Source organism: Dreissena polymorpha, chromosome 6 (assembly GCF_020536995.1).
Source record: "Dreissena polymorpha isolate Duluth1 chromosome 6, UMN_Dpol_1.0, whole genome shotgun sequence".
Taxonomy (NCBI): domain Eukaryota; kingdom Metazoa; phylum Mollusca; class Bivalvia; order Myida; family Dreissenidae; genus Dreissena; species Dreissena polymorpha.
The window spans coordinates 74,321,015-74,343,290 of record NC_068360.1 but is presented as its reverse complement, the minus strand read 5'-3'; the positions used below and the strand labels follow the sequence as shown (position 1 = coordinate 74,343,290).

At 38.0% G+C, this 22,276-nt stretch overlaps 1 protein-coding gene across 2 annotated transcripts; it reads right to left on the bottom strand.

Moving 5' to 3' along the window:
* Positions 1 to 1,600: 1,600 nt before the first annotated feature.
* LOC127836696 (mucin-2-like) lies at positions 1,601 to 20,232 on the bottom strand. Of its 2 annotated transcripts, XM_052363394.1 has the most exons (14): positions 19,703 to 20,232; positions 17,488 to 17,598; positions 15,988 to 16,104; positions 14,275 to 14,367; positions 11,967 to 12,008; positions 11,367 to 11,390; positions 9,635 to 9,842; positions 8,274 to 8,377; positions 7,390 to 7,620; positions 6,498 to 6,590; positions 5,009 to 5,123; positions 3,510 to 3,625; positions 2,526 to 2,639; positions 1,601 to 2,037 (listed from the first exon to the last, which is right to left on the bottom strand). In XM_052363394.1, exons 1-14 carry the CDS (start codon positions 19,755 to 19,757, stop codon positions 1,700 to 1,702), a joined length of 1,761 nt encoding a protein of 586 aa, XP_052219354.1. In that variant the 5' UTR covers positions 19,758 to 20,232; the 3' UTR covers positions 1,601 to 1,699. The 2 variants fall into 2 exon arrangements, with proteins under 2 accessions (XP_052219354.1, XP_052219355.1); XM_052363395.1 differs by lacking the exon at positions 14,275 to 14,367 and having other exon boundaries at positions 19,703 to 20,231.
* Between the last annotated feature and the right edge of the window lie 2,044 nt (positions 20,233 to 22,276).

The following is a 22,276-nucleotide window of genomic DNA, read 5'->3' as shown; positions in this document are numbered from 1 at the left end:
AGGATCCGATTCCCATCGACACTTTCGTTATATATATTTTTTATTTATCAGGTCTTGAAAGTAGGAAGAGGGGTATTTTTGCACCCGAGAGATATGTTATTTTATTATATACCTGCTAATTGTTCCCAAAAAATACAAGCTGTATCAATCGATAAAATACAACTGCACAGAAATAATTCCCGTATTATGCTACTCGCTAATTTTCCAATTCCGTATTACACAATACTAGTCGAACTACTTTTAATGACGTCACTTTGAATGCAGAAAATGATAAGAATATTCTTGGTTAATTATGAACGCTTTAACTCTTTTTTTTTCTTTTTTAACTTAAATGAACAAAAGGAATATTACAAGTTGTTACAAGTGTTACACAAGGAACAATTGCCTATCGTAATATTCCGTATATATTCGGGTCAGAAGTACGCATACGCACAACACTTTAAAATATATATGAACCGCGCTTTGTTACAATTGGGCTGTATGCATTTGCGATTAGTGTCGTTTAAGATCAGCCTGTGCAGTCCGCACAGGCGAATCAGGTAAAGCACTTTCCGATCTCCGGAATTTGCGTTTGACGGAAGTCTCTTCTAACGAAAATGTCGTCCCGGTTTATCATGCGCGGACTGCACATGCCAATCTGGTTCGACACTTAACGCACATGCATTACGTCCGGTTTTCCCCCAGAGCGTCTCTCATAAATGTATGTCGATATAAAGTTGAAACCCTGTTTAATATTGATAACCACCAATAATTTTAGTATTAGACACTCAAATTTCAAAATGAAACGTGAAACGGGGTTTTAGTCCATGTGGTAAATTGTCGTCCCGGATTAGCCTTGCAGCACGCAACTATTAATCAGGGACAACACTTTCCGCTTAACTAGATTTTTGCGTAGAATAAATTTCCCATAAACGAAACAAACCATAAAAGCGGAAAGTGTCCTCCCTGATTAGACTGAGCGGTCTTCATTTACCCAATTATGCCTAGCGTCTAGAAAAAAGGCCGTAGCAAACAGCGCAGACCCAGCTGAGACGCCGCACGATGCGGCGTCTCATCAGGGTCTGCGCTGTTTGCTTAAAGGAATTTCTGTAAGAAATATTCTAAATATAGAAATAAATATACTAGACATCCCTAATTTTGGAAATAAATTGATCCCATTAAGAAGGATGGGAGAGTTCAAGAGGCATAAATGGGTTAAGGCTCGTTCTCAAAGAGCGCGGCTAATTAATGCATTAAAAGTGTCAATTATCTATCAAGAAATTGTATTTTAAGATCTTTGAAAGTGTTATGCCGTTTCGTTATCGTCATCTTTTAAATAATATGTGTTAGTGGAAAAATGTACGCGCATGAGTCATATAAATCTATATGCACATCTTAGTAGGGAATTATTTACACGTGAATGTTTGCATGGAATACGAAAAGAATGTGGAAATATTTGACAGTGGTTTAAACAAAAAGAGAGAAAATAGGTTTACGAAAAGGAGCATTTTAAATGACATCCGGATACACACATATCCACGTAAAACATGAAACAAATCAGAAACCGAAATAATTCGTCTTGGTGTGTGAATTAGGAGATATGCATTTACAAGGCAGGGAGTTTTCATACATAATTTATTTTCGAACTAAACAATTGAACTGCTAAAAGCAACTAAATTGAAGATTTAAATGGCGCGATTAAGAACGCTGCTTAAAATGCTTATATTGGCACTACAGTCGTCGGTCCCCTAGTGGGTGGAGCGCCATCCGTCGTCGTGGTTCTTGTCGGCGGTGCCCTTTCGGTCGTTACCGGCGTTTCGGTGGTCTGCGCAAGGGGGGCGCCGGTTGATGGCTCAGTGGTGGTGGTTGTTTCCTGTGTGAACACAGGGCTGGTTTGCGCCTCGGTTGAGACCATGGGGGTGGCGGTAGACGGCCCTGCGCACTTGTTGCAGGAGGCCTTGCAGTTGTGCCTCGCCCAGCCCTCGTAGGTTGTACAGGCGTCCACGAGGTCGTACAGGTTACAGTAGGACAGGCGGTCCACACACGGCTCTTTGTAGTCTGCAAATGAAAAATGTAAGCGCTTATATACAATGTATGTTATCCAATTATCGTGCTTCAATATCCCGCTTAAAGCACCTTATTATTTTTAATGCAAAAAAATCTCTGTTTGTGGTAATGTGTATATAGTGATTGTGTTAACGATTTAACATGACTTTGGCAATTGGACCTACTCTAGAATCAGCTCGATTTTTTTATAAAAAAGGAAGTCTTTCATAGATTTATGAAAAAAATCACACCTACCATTTGGATAATAACTAAACCAGCCGATTTAAAATCGGGCACTTTTTTTTTACGATGGATTTTTGTATAACAGAGAATTGTTTTAAAACAAAAAAATCCATAAGAACGAAAACTTTCGTCCCTGATGAGTCTGTGCGGATTTCACAGGCTAATCTGGGACGACTCTTTATGCACTAGCACTAAAGTCACTTTTCTAAGAACAAGGGTGTATAAATCTTTGATCAGATAGAAAGAAAAAAACGCACCGCAATATCCGCATCGAAGAGCGCAGTTAGCACGTGCCCAAGGCTCGAACAAACCCACGCAGGCACTGTCCCCATAGTAATCACAGGTTTCTCCCAGCTTGTTGCCACACGTGCCTGCGATAAAAAGTGGACATCACTTGTGATTTCAGAGTGTAGCTTAAATTTATGACTGGTAAAACTGCCATACATATGTGGCCAAAGTTACTTACAGGTAAATCGCCAACAATACTATGTTATAATGGCTTAAGTCACTAAAAGTACTAACATTAAATGACGTCATGCGCAAATGGGTCGTCTGCCGTACCAGTCTGATCAGGAACAACGCTGTCCGCTTCAAAGTAACGTAAGGTTTCGTGGTCTCATTAGCGGATGCGGTAGCTCCTTTCCAGACAGCGCGGATGCGCAGGCTGGGGTGGAGCTACTCTTGCCGCATATGACAGGAGACCCATTTCCGCATTACGCGTGTAAATTAGGGTAGTACTTTAATAACGTTAGCCATTATGACATAGTAGTGTTGGCGATTGACCGGTGAATCGCTTTTCCTTACGTTCATACTAACAAAGGATGAACACTTTGGGATAACTCGTGACTGTAATCCTGGGTGCTTGTGAGCGCGACGGCAAGGTCTTAAAAACTCGTTGACCGAATTACCTTTAGAAATGATCCGAGCTCTGTTAAAAGTAGGCTTAATGCATGTGTGGCCTGCACAGGCTAATCAGCGACGACATTTTCCGCTTTAAGGGTATTTTTGTGTAAAGTAAGTCTTTAATAATTAACCGTTAAGACGAAAGTGTCGTCTCAGACTAACCTATGATGATTGCGCAGGCTAATCTTGGTCTACAATTTACGCGCATGCATTTAGCCTCGCTTACCCAAGTTCGCCTCATATTTATGTGATGTGAGCAAGTTAGCGTGCGGAATTAATGACGTAAACCGTTGAAATATTAGGTCTGATTCTGACGTGCACGACGTCGCAGTACATACTATTGGTGACGGTTGTGTTGTCGACGGTGGTGTTGTCACACTGGAGGCTGTTACAGCAGTCGCCGGCCAGCTTCACAACCTGGCAGTTGGAGGGGATCTGGGTGTAGTAGGGGCAGCTGAAATGTTAACAGCACAAAAATGTTCATTTATGGGAAACTGTTATTTTTACAGCTAAGAAATGTTAAGTAAAAAGGAAAAAAAAATTTAGCAGCTCAGAAATGTTCATTTGTATGAAATTTTTATTTTAGCAGTATAAAAATGTTCATTTGTGGGCGCGTCCGAAATGTTCATTTCTAGCTGGAACAGCTAAAATGTTTACAGCTCAGCAATGTTCATTTGTAGTGCGGGTAGCTAAAATGTTAACAGCTCAGAATTGTTCATTTGTAGTGCGGGTAGCTCAAATGTTAACAGGTCACAAATGTTATTTCATAATGAGGACAGTTGTTAAATGTTATAGCTCAGAAATGTTCATTTGTGGTTAAGGCAGCTTAAATGTTAGAAGCTCAAAAATAGGCATCTGTGGACAACTGTTTTTACAGCTCAGAAATTTTCATTTGTAGTTAAGGCAGCTTAAATGTTAGAAGCTCAAAAATGGGAATCTGTGGAGAGCTGTTTTTTACAGCACAGAAATTTGCATTTGTAGTTCGGGCAGCTTAAATGTTAACAGCTAAGATATGTGCATCTGTGGGCAACTGTAATTAGTACACCTCAGAAATGTGCATTTCTAGTGCGATCAGCTGAAATGTTAACAGATCATAAATGTACATTCCTCGACATCCTGACCAAGAGTATTTGCATAGTGGGGTGGGGGGAGAATTTATGTCACCAACACAGATGGGTTCATTATTTTTTATGCTGGACTATATCATGTGTGTAGTTGGTTCAACTTTAAACTAAGCTTTCAGTTTTATTAAAGGTCATATGGTATTTGTTCAGGGGATCCGACTTAAAAATGGATAAAGTGTTCACGACTTCAGCAGTATAAGAGTACTGTTTGCATTCTGATGTTTTATGTATATGGTACGGATGACTGTATGCGCTGGTCGATGTAAAGTATAATTATACATCGACTCACGTCATGCGAAAATGAATCTTATGCCAAATGCGGATAAACTAGCCCCAGCCATGGCTGCGCACCCGAGCAATCAGGTCAGGAGCTTCACTGTCCGCAAATGAGACCACGACTACCTTACTGACTGTATTGCAGACAGGCTAACTCATAGAGATCCGCTTACCGCACATGTCATAAGATCCATTTTCGCATAACGCGGGTCAATTGTTTACGATATCAATTACATACAATCCTGATTGTTCAACGGCATAAAAACACTGTATAGACCGTGCTCCAAAGTTTGACTTGTCACACATTTATATGACATCGGACTTCCGAACTTTTGACAGACAATTTTTCGTGTACGGATAGGGATACCTTGACGGTATGTAAGTCACTAAGTATACTTTGTCCACTACGCAACGGCGATCTTATGCTCGGTACTTACGTATCCTTGCACAGAGCTGTGTTGGTTGTGACGTCAGTGCACTCGCAGTCATAGCGACACCCTTCCTTCCAGTGATCTCCCTTTGCAAAGGTTTGGTTGAGGAAGAAACACGTGTCTGAAAAAAAATTACACCGGTATGGCTTATGAAGAAGCACGTGTCTAAAAATAATAGCAACGGTTTGGCTTATGAAAAAACACATATCTGAAAATAATGGCAGCGGTTTGGAAGCATGTGTCTGAAAATAATAGCACCAGTCTAGGTCATGAAGAACAACATGTCTGAAAATAATAGCACTCTTCTAGCTTATGAAGACACGCATGTCTGAAAATAAAATTACCGATCTGGTTTACTACAAAACACGTGCCTGAAGCGAATAGAACCACTCGAGTTTATGAAAAATGAAACACATGTCTGAAAATAATATAACATGTGTCGATTATGACGAAACACGTGTCTGGCACTACAACAGCACCAGTCTAGTTAATGAAGGAACACGTGACTGAAACAAGCGGTTTCAGTCTAATTCATGAAGAAATGCATTAAGCAAAAATTCTTAAAATGAAAGCAACAGCACTGATGAATGCAAAGCGCATGTCTGAAAATAATAGCACCAGTCAAGTTTATGAAGGAACACATGCCAGTAACGCTCAATTGGATGTTGTCAGCTCAGTTACTATTTAAAAGTGCCGAAATAGTCGTTGTCGGTTCGGTTACGGAAAATACGCCTTAAGGCACGCGGCCAAACTCCGGGAAAGTGTTTATTATTGTTCCGTACCCCGGGTACTCGTAAGTATACTACAAAGTACCCGGGGTACTTGTAAGTACTATCTGAGCCGACTATTATCAATCGAGCGCATAATGATGGTAGCAATGGTCCGTTTCGTTAAAAACATTCATGTCTGTAAACTGCAGCGACCGTCCCTGATTAATACGCAAACCTTTTTATTAATATAACTGTAATATTCGTGTTTAAGAAGGAACACACAAAAGTCATACACAAGAAAAATATAAATGTCTGACAATGACAGCATGGTTCAAGATACTCGATACAATAACCATGTTTCAACTGTAGACACTCGAGAAAATAAGTCGTGTTCTGAGAAAACTGGGCATTATGCATGTGCGTAAAGTGTCGTCCCAGATTAGCCTGTGCAGTCCGCACAGGCGCATCAGGGACGACACTTTCCGCTTTTATGGTATTTTTCGATTAAAGGAAGTCCCTTCTTACCGAAAATCTTGTTCATGCGGAAAGTGTCGTCCCAGATTAGCCTGTGCAGACTGCACAGGATAATCTGGGACGACACTTTACGCACGTGATATATGCCTAGTTTTCTCAGAACGCGACTTAAATAAGCAAGCTGTTGATAATTACCAATATTTTTGCCAAATATTTCAGTCTGTCATAGACTGTTTCCCAATAGCAAATAGCAACAATTTTTCCCCCAAAAAAATCTGAAAATGAAAGCATGGACAAAGATTATATCTTACTTGGTACGAGGGAAGGAAGGCCCTTGATCAAGTATGAGTTGGTGTCGATGGCGACGATACCGTTGGGACCATTCGTGTTGGGGCCAATAGACGCTGAAACAAACCAACAGCAAGTTTGCTATGACACCGATGGTATGGCATTAACAGTTTCAGTTTAATGGCATAATCATCAAAAACGTGCATTCGGCCACTTATTAAACAAATAAACAAAACGAAAATATAAGCGCTTGAATTTGTCCGATTAAAACAATCGGACAAATTTACCAGCTTGCATTTTCTTTTTAATCAGCAGGGATTAATATTTATTGACAAATGAAAACTTATATTATAAATGATGCAGTGTAATATTGTCCAATAAAAACGTGTACACTTTGTAAAACTGCAATACTTGATCTCTTATATTGCTGCGGCATTGCTGCCTCGATCTAAATATTACCGGCGATGTTTTTACGAAGTGTATTACGTTTCCGTCGCCTAGTAAGGCTGATCGTAATATTATAGAAACCAGTTTCCTTAACCCCTTTATGCCTAGTAGACCATGTCATCCTTCGAAATTGGATCAATTTATTTCCAAAATTAGGGATGTCTAGTACATTTATTTCTATATTTAGAATATTTCTTGCGTAAATTCCTTTAAGCAAACGGCGTAGACCCTGATGAGACGTCGCATCATGCGGCGTCTCATCAGGGTCTACGCTGTTTGCCAAGGCCTTTTTTCTAGACGCTAGGCATAAATGGGTTAATACATGTATATGTGCACACGATTTGATCACCGGCGAAGACATTTTATAACATACGAATTATTTTACAATACATCTAAAATATTGATCATGTTTTTCTAATCGGCTTTATGATTAAAACAGTAAGCCAGGCAAATCAACTCGTTACATACATGGTGTTGTCCCGGAGACTATAGGAGGGACAGTGGTTGTGGTAGTTGGCGCCTCAGTGGAGACCACGACGCTCCCGCTGGGTGTGTTTGGCGTCGCTGTGGTGGCAGCGGGGGTCGTGGCGAGATCAACGGGCGACTGGGTGGTGACACCGGGGTTCGTGTCAGTAACTATAATCGTCGGGGTGGTGGTAATGGGGGTGGGTTCGGGAGTGGGTGCTGGGGTCTTGGGATCTGCAATTACACAGCGCGAAATGGTGGATTTAAAATCGACCAAAAATGAATCTGAGTGAATATTAAGGTTCATATAACTTTCGCTAAAACTCTTAATGGTACAAAAAAGGCCCCGCAAAAACGGAAACAAACAAACCAACAAATACACACACAAAACAAGCATTATGGCTAATGATGTTTCACATGTACTTGCAATAAATGAAAACAGGTCTTATATATGTTCATTTTTTTATTTTTTGAATTATGAAGCCTAGTTTCTCATTAATTAAAATGTGAATCAAGGTCAAAGTTGTTTGCGTGGATAAATCCCAGCATTGCGTAAGCGCATGTAATAAAATAGAAATAAGATTTGTTTTCTTAACATATCACCTTCTTTGTGATAAAATATGTATCGTTCCAATTTTGTATTGTTAATTGTAAATAAAGATTAATTTCGATATTCGAATTCTGTTTAAAATACTTCGTAATCAGCCCTCAAAGTGAATAGTACAGCTCGTGACGGAAGCACATGATATCCTCACTTTGTTTACGAAAAGCATAACACTTCAGTGGATCGCCTAAACGTGGAATAAACGAAGAGTGAAAATGACGTTAACATCACCGCACAGTACATACGTCACCGCACAGAACGTACGTCACCGAACAGTACGTACCGTTGCTACAACGCTTGAGGTAGATGGTGGTGGAGTCGTTACCACTGGAAAGCTTGGACGAGTCCAGCATGTAGATGGGTTTTGTGTAGTAGTACAAGTAGCACCTGCAATAGGTCAAATTTGATTTGTGAAGCGCTCTTTTAGTAACAAAAACCAGATGAAAACACATTTTCGTGAGATCAAATCGTGACACCATTCAACACATTAATATGAGAAACACATCTTCTTTGGCGCACAAAGAAAAACAACAACAAAAAAATAGCATTAGACTCTCCCAAAAAACGAAAGTAAAAATAGTGACGAGTTGGTGATAGCATTATTTTCTCTTAACCCTTTACATGCAATTTGACGCGCATGTAGTCAATTAGTCCTTAACAAATAAAATGAAATTAAAAATATTCTTTACTGGAATCATGTTTTTACGGCTTCGTTTCCAACCTTAAAATACCGATGAGCAGCAAACAGCATAAAACATGAACAGCCTGCGAGTTACTCGCAGGCTGTTCTAGTTTTATGCTGGTTGCAAAAGCCATTTTCACTTTGCTTCTCAGTGGGTTGATTACCGGGATATCTGCTGATAGGGGGTCCGTACCGTTAGGCTACAGCAGAGTATAAAATACTCGTAGGTATATACCAAACATTGGGGATTTGGGAAGATCACAGAAAGGCAAAAATACTAATTCATCCTACCACGCCTAGAAGCAGCGCGGTACTCTGTAATGGTTAAATGCATCAAGCATAAAACCGTTGCAGCCTGCGAAAAACTCGCGTGCGGTTAATGCTTTATGCTGTTCGCTGCTTATTAATAGTTTCATGGGGTTGGAAATGGCGCCTTTTCAGACTTGGAACTTGCAGGACAGGTTTTATATTTATTTTAATTTTCTAAGGGACTTCAAAAGCGTCAGAGTGCGCATCTGAGTGGTAAAGGGTTATGCACATGTTACTTCTCGACTTCATTGTAAGTAGTGGATTGATTAATCGGGGAAGCAGCTGAAAAGGGTCACCGTTTGTGACCGCAGTTAGATACAAAGGCGTACGGGTATAATGCAACCCATTTTGGGATGTGGGCATATCACAGATGGACAAAAGAAGACCTTTAAGTGCAACTCACTTCTTGATTTCATTCTAGGTGAATGCACAGCACTCTTAGCCGCAGCAGAGTGCAACTTTCCACGGGTACAATACCAAACATTGGGGATTTGCGCAAATCAGAGATGAACAAGAGTAAAATTGTAATTGCGACTCACTTCTCGACTTCATTGCTAGTAAATGCCCAGAAATAAACGTGGATATAATACTAGACATTGTGGATGCAGGCAAGTAACAGTGGAATAAAAATAAAACGCGTAGGTGCAACTCACTTCTCGACTTCATTGTATGTGAACGCCCAACATTCGTAGCCGTCGTTGAGGATGGACTGCTCGCAGACGCCCTGACAGAACTCCACCCCGCCCAACAGGTGAACAGACTCGTTGATGGTGATGTTAGCGTTCTGGACCACCGTCACGTCCGTTCCGAAGTTCGTGTTGCTGATGTCGGTGTTGTTGAAGAAATCGTAGGTGCATGTCCCTTTGTAGAACAGAACATATAGTTTATTTGCGACATAAACTGCCAATTGTTAAAAAAAATCAAGCAATAATGCCAAAATGAAAACTCATGCGTCAAAATAACAGCAACAGAGAGAAACAGAGAAAGAACACGCGAAAGACACACAGATAATTAAATTTGTATGCATTATTTTTACAAATACATCTATTTTCGTGAAAATGTAGGATGTAAAAGAATGCTCGTTATGTTTTTACAAACTAAAGCGAATGTTTAAAATCCGTAATTGATTGAAAAAAAAGTTGCTTTGTTTGGTTTTGTTTGGTGTGTTATCTGAACGTAACATAACTTTAGTCATAGAACAGTGGGTACATATCCCATCATAGACAAAGTTTGATATGGTATATGTATTTTTTGTTATCTATGCTCAACAGTATATCAGTCATATAACGGTAGGTACATGTCCCTTCATAGTGGGATGTTTAGTTGGGTTAGTTTTAGATTGTTATTTTTATATTACAGAATTTCAGTCCGATAACGGTAGGCTCATGTCCTTTCTTAGAGAGATCTTTGCTTTGGTTTGGTTTGTTCTCTGTACGTTTTTTTTTTCAATCATTTCAGACCGATAACGTTTGGTTTATTTCACTTTATGGAGAGATGTTTGGTTGCGTTTGTTATCTGTACGTTACAGTTTTTCAGTTATTTCAGTCAAATAACGGTAATATAATAGTCGGTAAATGTCGCTTCATAGAGTGATGTTTGATTTGGTTTGATACGTAATTTGTACGTTGCAGTAAACCAGTAATAATTTCGGATACTTATGGCGTTAACTGACACGTACCAAGCTTGCATGAGAGGTAAGGTGAATGAACGCTTGAGTTTTTTTGAAGGCGAATCGATACGATATCTATGTTTCACGTTAAAAATTGAGAAGTAGACATTAATTCAAGTTATCCGTCTGTCGTAAAGCATCGCAAGTATGTGTACCGCTATGTCTTTTTATTGAAGTTACAGTAGACACTTGATTCATGTTGGTATGCAAGAAAAATTACGACATGACTGTTACTAAATGGTAAGGATTTGGGCGTATAGGAAAATGCTACATGCCGTCTCTATCCGGAAGTAAGATATGCGTATAGACAGGTTTATTATGATTTCTAGATTTCTTAGCTGTTTGATTGCGCAGAATGTATAATTTTATATTCTTTAGTTGCTGGATACCTTTACAAAACCCTTCTCGTAACACGATGATTTTGAAGTGAATAAGAAATGTCGGAAACTGTCTTCAAAATAAATGAGCGTAGCATGCTAAATAAATCTTCGTGCATATGCATAGTCTATAGTTACAGCATTATTTTTGCAATTGCATGATAAACGTCAAATGTACATATTAACTTTCAATCTTATGTGCAATTTACATATATCATGGATTTGTGGAATACATTTATATAGGATGCTACGCTAATAGCATTTCGAAAACAAGTTATGACATCCTCTTACGTTACACAATTATTGGTATAAAATAAAAATGTAAATGTGTGTACGTACTGGCAGTAGTTGTCGGTGGCTGGGCTAGAAAGAAGAAAGTGTTAATATTAATATAAGATAACAACAGTCGGCATTGTCTCAATCGCGAAATAATATAAGCCGTGCTCTGTGTAAATGGGGCTTAATGCATGTGTGTAAAGTGTCGTCCCAGATTAGCCTGTGCAGTCCGAACAGGCTCATCAGGGACGACACTTCCGCGTAAACTGAACTTTTGCAAAGAAGAGACTTTCTGTAAACGAAAAATGTCATAAAAGCGGAAGTGTCGTATCAGGAAGAACTCTGAGCTGTACGTATTTAGTCATAAAAGCTAAAAGCATTAAAGAAGAACAATTATTGAAAGAAGTTAATTGGCAAGATTTAACCCTTTCAGTGCGGGAACCGAATTTTGAAGGCCTTTGCAAACAGTTTGGATCCTGATGAGACGCCACAGAACGTGGCGTCTCATCAGGATCCAAACTGTTTGCTATTCTGATAGAATTCTATGAAAACAATCGAAGAAAATGCTAATTTTAGAAATTCAGCAGAAGACATTTTAGCAGACGACAAATTTCCCATCATGCAAAGGGTTATTAAAGGCTCACGTGTGCTGAATACACTTACTTGTCGTCGTCGTCGGCTCTGTTGTTGTTGTTGTCGTGGGAGCTGCATGGCGGGGAGAGAGAAATGAACAAAACACTGGTAAAACATTTGTTACATAAAGTAAGCACTGGTAAGGGACACATAAGCATAAAGTTTTCGGCCAACAGTATGTGTTTGTTTTTCCTTTCCGTTGTTCAGAACATGTTTTGTTTTTTAACATTTGCTAAACACGCCGTACATCAACCAACTCGCTCATCAGTCGTTTTGCCTTTTGTTACTATCTATGCAATTCAAAAAATATCACATAATTATGGTTGTCTAACTTATTTAATCAGGCTAATTAGATAGAGTACAATTTGACCAACTAGATTTACAGATTAACATATGTTCGATTCCATTTTTTTTCAGGATGGGAATGGAATAAATGACATTTTACTTTCTGTCTAAATAACTATCGGCAACGTCATAACTTATCGTCGCTTGTCACATGTTGATTGCAAGGAAGCCTTTACAAGATCAAGACGACTGAATATTTGAACGTGACTGAAGACACAAACGAGATAGGATGTTATATTCAGAGTCGGCGAATGATTTAAACGTGACGTAGTATTCAGATGTGATGTAAGGCTTAGATGTTACGCAAGATTAAATTCTTAAGTTTGATTATCATGTCACATAATATTGACGCGTGACGTAAGATTTCGACTGGGTTTAAGGTTAGGTTTAAACGTGGCGTAATAATCATAAATGATGTTAGATGCAAACGTGCCGTCATGAAAATTTCAAACGTGATGTAATGTTTGGCATCACGCAAAAATAAGACTTGACGTGCGTTTTAAACGCGACGTAGTATTCAGACGTGGAACAAGTTTTAACCGTGACATAGGATTTCGGCGTGCCAAATAATAACACGTGACGTCAGATACAGACGCGACGTAAGATTAATATGGGACTTTTGGGTGTTGCAAGATTCATAGGTTCAGTAAGATTCACACATTACAAAATATGAAGACAAGCCGTTAGATCCAGAGAGGATCCTATGTTTATAATTCACACGAAATTCCAGGCGTGATGTCAAATTAAAACGTAACGGTGCATGCGTTATGTTAGATTAAGACGTAGATGGAAGTTAAAGACGTGATGTGAAATTATGGCGTGACGTAAGAATTACACGAAACGTAACATTAAAAATGAAGTAAGATTAAATTATAAAGACGTGTTATTAACATCTCTATTTAAACATTACAATATTTCCCATACACGACGTAAGATTTAGCCATGGCGTATGATACTGGTCCTCACTATTCAGACGTGACGTAATATTTGAGACGCGACGTGTTATTCGACGTGACGTAAGGTTCAGACGTAAAAGTGTCAAACTTGCTTCATGTCTCATGTCAAATTCAACCGTATCGTAAAATTTAAATTTGACTCAAACATCAACCATGAATTGAAATTCAAACACGGCGTAAGTTTCAAACATGATGTAAGATTCAAGCTTTACTTTAATTGCAAACGTGACGTTAGTTTCAAACTTGACGAAAGATTCAGACGTAAAGTATCATACACACAAAAAGTAACGAATCAGTGACAAAAGGTTCAGAGTTATGTAAAAACATTGTTGTTTACTTCTCTGAAAATAACAAACTGCATTCATTAATAGCCGAGACAAACATTTAATACTTAAAACAATGATATTATTAAAAATAAAACATGTGTCTCGAAATCGTTTCTCGAAGCTAGTGTATGCATTTACACTGAGTTTGAACTCATTGACAGCTTTATAATATCACAAATATAATGAATATGTTTTCAAAATCATGTTAAAGTATGTAACATTATGGCCCATCCATTTTTGTCTGCAAGAGATACATGGTCCTTTAAACGAGTACCATTAGTTCATGTAGTTGGCGTTTTTTTAACAGTTATTAACAAATATTCCCATGTCAAATATACTCAATGCAAACATCAAAATTATTTACAAATAAAAATGGTGGTACATGTTCTATATATAAAACAAGAACAACAAGATACCAAACCGTAGCAAGCACGTATAAATAAACATAGAAATAGTGCAACCAAGCTGCCAAAACAGGCGGGATGTTATAAAGTGAGTTGTGACCTAGAGATTTCAACTGATAATGCAAACTCCACACAGTCGCCCCCACCCCTACCACGATCAAAGTTGGTCTCCCCTACAGCGATGGTTTTGTCCGTAAAGGGGATCTATGAAAGAATTTTGTACACAACATTATAGTTTGGGAGCTTTTATGAAAAGCTTGTGAAGTTTTAATGATCTTATGAACAGGCATGCCACCAAATATCACACCTGTCGTTGTAGTAGTAGGTACTGTTGTCGTTGTTGTCGGCGCTTCTGTTGTTGTGGTGGTGGGCGGCTGGGTTGTTGTTGTAGTGCTTGTTGCTAAGAAACACCAAGCCGTATTATGGTCAGTCAAATACTGCTCAACGTTGATGAGGTTTTATATAGGTTTTATCCCTTAACGAGGTAGCAATTCAAACGCATGGGGTTGCATTAAATTCACTTCTATTTCGGGTGTTTTCAATTATTGTAAAATGAACTGAGCCGATTTTCTACGAATACAGATTTCATTCTTATATGAAGTCTGTAAGGTGTTTCTATTATTTATAAATTTCAAAGCCTGATCATTTAAATGATAAGGAAACTAATTATTAAGTTTTATATTCGAAATATACAAACATATAGGCTTATCATAATGAAAGTATGAGAAATAATTAAAATATGAAAATGCGGTGTTCATCATCATTCCCGGATATAATTGCAATGTGCAGCACAAAGGGTTGTTTGAGTTAGTTAATAGATCATACAAGCGCCTCAATAATGTTATAATATATATATATATATATATATATATATATATATATATATATATATATATATATATATATATATATATATATATATATATATATATATATATATATATATATATATGCCTTTCGTCTATATATGTATGCCTTTCGTCTACGGCGTTGGTTACAATATATGTATCTGAGCGTTTTAATGGTCGATTTCAATATAACTAATCAAAGAGGATATAGTGTCTAGATTTCGAAAAATTATACCAGTGCTATAACAGGGTTTTGCATGATGCGCACATGCTACTGTTGCTAACCATGCGTACATAAAACTATTCGAAGCACACCCAAGCAAGTCCACTTTTAATGGGTCTCGACTCCTGCTTTTAAGCACTTTGCAAAGCCTGTTTGTCTGAGTAAGTCCGTGTACGAGGCTTCTTTTTACGTATTTTGATTTGTTAAAAAAATATTATGAACGATTTGAGATTGACGAGTACATCCTTCTTTAATAAACAAATCAATATATATTCGAATATAATATATTTTGTATTTTTGACATCGACAGCAGTATCAAGCACAAATGATATCGTCCGATATAATTTAAGGGGAAAAAACGCTTAACTGCCGGAGGTGCTCGCCCGATCTATTTTTTGTCATAACGCAAAAAAATGTGATCATTGAAGGGCGCACCTTTTTCACCTCTTAAGACGTACACTTTAATATCAAAATCGTTAAATAGAAGCCTCATCACCGAGTCAAATTTTCTAAAACATCATGAAAAGTAAAACAAAACAAAGCAACGCAAGGCTGCTGAAAATCAGAGCTGCACAAACTGCTAGGTCAGAAAAGAAAGTATGCAGCAAACAAAACCACTCATACAGAATGATATTTAAAGCACCAGAACACAATTAGTTAATGTTCATATTACAATGAAAACGAGCACTCATTTGGAATTAAATTATTATGTTCCAGATATCAATTAAAATCTAATTAGATACACCGCATGCTTAAATTGACTTTGTTTCTTCGATTTTAATTTAACACAACCTTGAAGTAGGAAAGTATTAAGTCCCATCGTTCGCATATATGTTAGTTGTGCAATGTAGTCGTCATATCAAGTACTTAATGGTCACAAATTTAGTGTTGTTATTATCCTAAATATTGAGTGTGATGTAGCCGTCATAATATCGCGGTGTAGTCTTACTTGTGGTCGTCAGAAGAGCGCAGAAAGGGTCCTGCAAGTGGTTGGAGTTGTTATCCCAGCAGTGGGACAGCCAGTCCGGGGAATTGTGGGAACGCTTGCGGGCGGAAGCGTTGGATCCTATGAAAAAGATATGCGAGCCTCGCTTAATGCATGTGCCCTAAGTGTCGTACCATGCTGGTCTATGTATACCGCACAGGCTAATCAGCTACGACATTTAACGCTTTTTGTTATGTTTCGGTTAGAGAAAGACTCTCCTAAAGGAAAATCCAGTTTAGGCGGAAAATGTCGTAATTGGTAAGCCAGTATTGGACGACACTTAACGCACAGTGGGCGACTCACATCCAAATCGTGCGCCTATACTATAGCAACCAACGTATAATGTATTGCCCGCTATTGAAGATTCTTTGTGGACCGTGATCGTTTTAGGGACACTTTTACTGCTTTAAAATTGTTTTGCTTGTCATCCTCGCTCGTGGAAAACGATGCTTAATGCATGTGCGTTGTCCCAGTGTAACTTTTGAAGTCCGTAACGGCTAATCTGGGACGGCGTGTTCGGCCAAAACTTGATTTTCTTTAAGAAGACTTCTTTTAAATAATAACAAATAAAAAAAATCAATAAAACGGAATGTGTCGTATGTGATTAGCCTATGCGGACAGCACAGCCTACTCTGAGACGAAACTTTGCGCAAATGCATTAAGCCCTGTTTTCCTAGAGCGATGCTCAGTATATGAGATATCTGTATAAGCGGCCCGGTAGAGAGTTTATATACAAATTGTCAGATGTTTGTTCCATCACCACTGAGACCGGTAATTTTTCTAACTGGGTTACGCTTAGCATACCGTCGGTCTATTTACGACCTGTTCAGTGTGTGTTGTTCTGGGCCCGTATTCACCAAACAATTCTTAGACTTAAGTCTAAGAATAAAGAAAATTCTTTAAATTAGAATATTCAAGAATTTCTTTAATTTTGAGTCAAACTCTGCAGTAAACATCTCTATCTATATTATTCTTCATATAGAACATGTTGTTAATGACATAAACACCAGTTGAGGCCTGTATATATTCAAACACTGAACACATTTTTCTTGGTTCTAAGTCTATTCTTTATTCTTAAGTCTAAGAATCGGTTGGTGAATACGGGCCCAGAGCTTATTTTCAGGTCCATACGCGCCCCTTCACGGAGTCATTTTGGCTGGACCTGCCCCTGTGACCTTTCAGGGTTCAGTAGAGGTTTAACACTCTTTTGAACAATATATATGGGCACGTCCTTGATAATGTGAACGTTCTCTTACAACCATAACTAATTACTCATATTAAGTATAAAAAAATATTCACTCATTAATTTTAAAATACCAGTTTCACAAACTGGAAAATACTAATTAAAGTATGTACTGGGTAAAGTTTTCGTTTATGTAAGAAACGATATAATCGTTATTATGGACAAAAACGTGAATCAAACGATCGGGTCCCGGAAAAATATAGAATTCTATTTAAACAAACCGTCACACAATCCGCATGTCTTCATACACGCGTCGCGCGCAAACTTATCAAATGGCGGCAGACAAAACTTCTGGTCTAGAAGATCGCAGTGGGCCAAAAGATCGGAACAGTCTGAAGGATAAAAAATATAGATTTACATAAAAAGCGAGACAATTTTCTTTCCGGGTATCTCCGAGTAACTTCGGGTATCTCCGGATATTTCCGGGTATCTGACAGATGTATTTTATTTGGGTGTAGTTAACGTACCGGACTTTCATAGATCGTTTCTCTGCAAACAGGTATACAACAAAAAAATCAAATGCTTGCTGGTAATATCGAATGCTTGCCGGTAAAATCGAATGCCAACCAGTAATATCGAATTACTGCCGGTAATATCAAATGCTTGTCGGTAATATAAAATGCTTGCCGGTAATATCAAATGCTTACCGGTAATATCAAATGCCTGCCGGTAATAACAAATGCTTGTCGGTAAAATAAAATGCCTGCCGGTAACATCTAATGCTCTCCGGTAATATCAAATGCTTGCTGTTAATATCGAAAAACATAACAAATTAAGGTATTTGTGCCGTTTGTCATTTTTGTTACTATAGCATGAAGACCACTATATCTGAATGTGAATTAATAAATGGGTTTTCATGTGGTGTACATGCTAGAATATCCTGAAACTAGTATATTGATCCCCTGTCGCAAGATGTCTTTTTGAAGAGGATCGAGTTTGCGAAAGAATGCAGCGATACAGAGGTCAATTGGTCTTAAGTCCTTTTTGACGCGTCAGAACCGACGTAATACTTCAAGAAGCAACGGCAAGCAATTATAGCAATTCTTTGTTTTACAAGTTATGTATTAAGGTATGTGCTGCCAGAGGGGATAATCACGCGATAGTCAAGATGGCGACGTCCATGCCGAGACGCGTGTTTTTCGCCGTTTTATACCCTTTATTACTTGTATTTCTTTTTTAAATGCCGCTCACTCTCCAGCTATATCAGCAAGAAAGTTACAAGCATTCGCTTCGTATAAATATTCGCTGTAAACCTCGACTTTACTCGTTGCGAAATTTATTAGCGGGATGACCTTTTACAGCTCCGCTAAGAACTTTCGCGGGGAGTAACGTCGAGATATACAGCGAATATTAATACGAAATATACGTTAATCAGTTTTGTACTGATATGGCTGAACAGTGATCGTCGTTTAAAAATTAAACAAAAGTAATAAAGGGTATACAACAGCGAAAAATAGCTGTCTCGGCCGTCGCCATCTTGACTATCACGTGATTGTCCCCCATCTGGCTGTGCGTCAGGTAACCTTAAATTATTTTATTGTATATAGCTATGATCAGTCTTTAAAAAATAAACAGATTAATTGATGGTAAGGCATGCGTCCTAAAATGCTCGCTTAAGTAATATACTGTTTAATTGATTGTATGTGGATATGCATCTTTGCTATTGTTAAGTTATTGGTTTAAAACCTGCATTTTACCATTTCCCACTCAGAAGTTAAGTTCAAATCTCTATATGCAACCAGCATTAAACCAGAACAGCCTGCGAGTAACTCACGGTATGTTAAGGTTTTCTTCTGTTTGCTACTCATCCGTATTTTTACATTTGAAAATGAAGCCTTAGAATCTTGTATTTATTAAGAAAGGTCTTAAATTTAGTTTGTTTTAAGGGGACTGCAATGGGTCAAAATGCGTTTATTTTATATCTAATGATAAAATATGACATTTCTGTAGTGAAATAACAGCAGTGAAAATATACAAATTGTTGTTTTTTTCACCGGTGGAAATAACAAATTTTCGGAGCTACTTTTTCTATTTTAAGATTATCGTATTAAGATTATCCACCGAATCCAACCAATTTTCTTTTTATGTAATGTTTTTTCACCGCTAATTTACATTGTAAAAGAGTTAAACTGGAGAATTTCGCTGGAATAGAGACGTCATTTTGTGTATTGAAATGCATTGAGGCACGCCACGAGAGAAAGGGTAATTTTTCAGCGACAGGGAAACAGCTGTTAATTATTTTCTTAAAAAATGGGCATACAAGAAACAGAAGATGTGTTCATGTCAGTGTGAGATCGTTTGTTGTTTGACTCTTGATCATAGAAAAATAATATGTTCTATGATCACTCGTGAAATAACAAACGATCTCACACTGACATGAACAAATATTCATCATACCTTAATGGTGAAGGGTTAATAACTTTAATTCGTACTCACCTGCGTTCGCACCGACCGCTAGAGCTATAACACACAGTGCCAAAGACGTCCACATTCTGTAAAATAATGTTCTTCACGAGTTTACGACGAAAAATCCTACACTGCTTTTATTTATAAAAACAGGAGGAATTTCAACTTCAAACCCTTCGCTGACGTGTACAAGTCTAAAAGCCTGTGCAAAAATCGCCAAACGACACCTTTGACCTCGCAGACGACACTAAAAGACTGCTGAATCGTTTCTGCCAAGAGAGTTAAATCGACCTAAAGTTGAGTAAGCGACCTCTGTTCTAATTTCAAAACGAGGCTGTGATGATAAGACACGTTGGCCGAGATGCTATCAAGAATAATTATTGTCGGCTTTATAATCGAGAGAAGTATTTACTTTAAATGGAACCAAACGAGCGACGTCCGTTGCGATAAGACAGATGATTATTCAACAGTTGTCACAAAGTAGCTTTAATATTGTCAAATGAGAGTCGTGTAATGTTAATTCGCGACTATTTTCCTAGCTGAATTCTAGCCATACAGAATTTAATCAGATATTTAGTTGTTTATATACGTTCGTGCGAGTGAAACTCGCTACAATCAATTGACGTATATAAATGAGACAAGAAACGTTACTTAGTGCATATTTTGTTTACTCTAATTTGGAAACGTGAGTAAATAATGCGAAGCATGCCCCTAATTGTTGTCTAATCTCTTCCAAATAAAAGTTCTTTCCGTTCTTTGTGGTTGAAGGCACCTATTTGACCATGTGTTGTGAAATAGACTACAAAAGCGTTCAGGCTTTATTTTTGTTTGGTCGAACGTGCACGTCCACGAGTCGTAAAAGTTCGTCTGTAATTACTTCACCTTCCTTACCCTTAACCAATATGGCAGATATAAGAATACGTAGTGCAACTATGTATGACCATTCTGGCATTTTTGGTTCCATATCTTTCTTTACTCTTTGCAAATATAGTTAAAAGGACAAAAAATCTTGTTAGGAACTAAGATTGATTAAATGTGCACGTTTTGTTGGGCAATCGTTATTACTTATATGTAAAAACATTTGAGCGTTGTGGCTCTGGGAAAACCAGACTCAATAAATCCGAGTACAATGTCGTCTCGGGTTAGCCCGTGCAGACCGCGACCCGTCCCGTCGTCAAATGTTGAATTTTATTTGTGTTGATTTATTTGAAATACGCTAATATATGGCAAAGTTAGTGTTATATGCAGGATATTTCAGACGGGCATCCGCACACAGACGGACAGTGGGACTGCTATATGACGCCTTCTTCGAGTGGGTGGGGGCAGGAGATGTGGTGGAAATAACATTTATGCTGAGTAATATTGCTTTAGAAGTTAAGTAATTAACAAAAATATGTACACATATTTTAGAAATATGTTCTGAAAAATAGTTTAACATTTAATTAAATTAATTTATTAAATACTTATTTGTTTAAAAAGATAATGAAACCTCATGATAGAAAGTTCTAAAAAAAATTAGCGGGCTGTCCACTTTATCCCATTAAAAATGGTGAACTATTTAAAAAGACATCATTTAAAAGGTTAACTGGGTCGCGCTTTATTCTCTCAACACAGATCTTAAAAAGTCATGTGGTATAGGCACCGTGTGTATTAGTACCTGCGGAGATCAAACAGTCGCAGAAAAAAACAAAAAACAGTCGGAGACGGTTGATGCTCCCCAAAGGTTTTTTGTTTGTCACAATATTGCACTATATATTCAGATAAAAGGAAACGTTTTGAGGGCACATTAGTTGGGGGGGGGGACAATAATTTTGTTATAGAAAATTGAAAAGGACCATAACTCTGTGAAAAATCATTCGACAAGAACCCGCTGATAATATGCACATCTCCTCCTGGTAGTGAAGCTTCCCATAAAGTTTCATTGAATTCCGGTCATTAGTCGCTGAGAAATAAATTTTGGGGTAGCATAAAAACATGGTTTCGATACTTTAAGAGTTACGAAATATCAGCAAATAATATTGTAGTAAATTAAATGAATTTTGAATACAAATGTAATCTACCGGTATATGCAATACGCAAGACATTCTCATGTACATGAATTTGATATGTAGTTCATTCCATAGATACATTTTTACAAGTAACAATGCATACAAGTTTTAACACACAAAATTTGTTAAAGTCAAATTTCGTTAAAATTGGCACATATTGTACATGTTCGTAGCGGTACTAATAGTACTAGTAGTAAATATGTCACGTGTACGCCATGTGGTGTAACGGAATCTGGGTCAGATGTCACGGTGGGAACCGGCGGAGGGTCCTTATCTGGCGTGGCTGGGGCGAGATACTTTATCAGTGAAAGTCATCCGGTGCGGCTGTTGATGATAGCACTCAGTGACGTGGTCCCACGCCGCATAGTGTTTAATCTGTTGAGCTATTATTCCTAGTGGACTCTCCCATCCTTCTAAATTGGATCAATTTATTTTCAAAATTAGGGATGTCTAGTATATTTATTTCTATATTTAGAATGTTTCTTACAGAAATTTCTTTAAGCAAAAGGCGTCTCATCTGGATCTACGCTGTTTGCGAAGGCCTTTTTTCTAGACG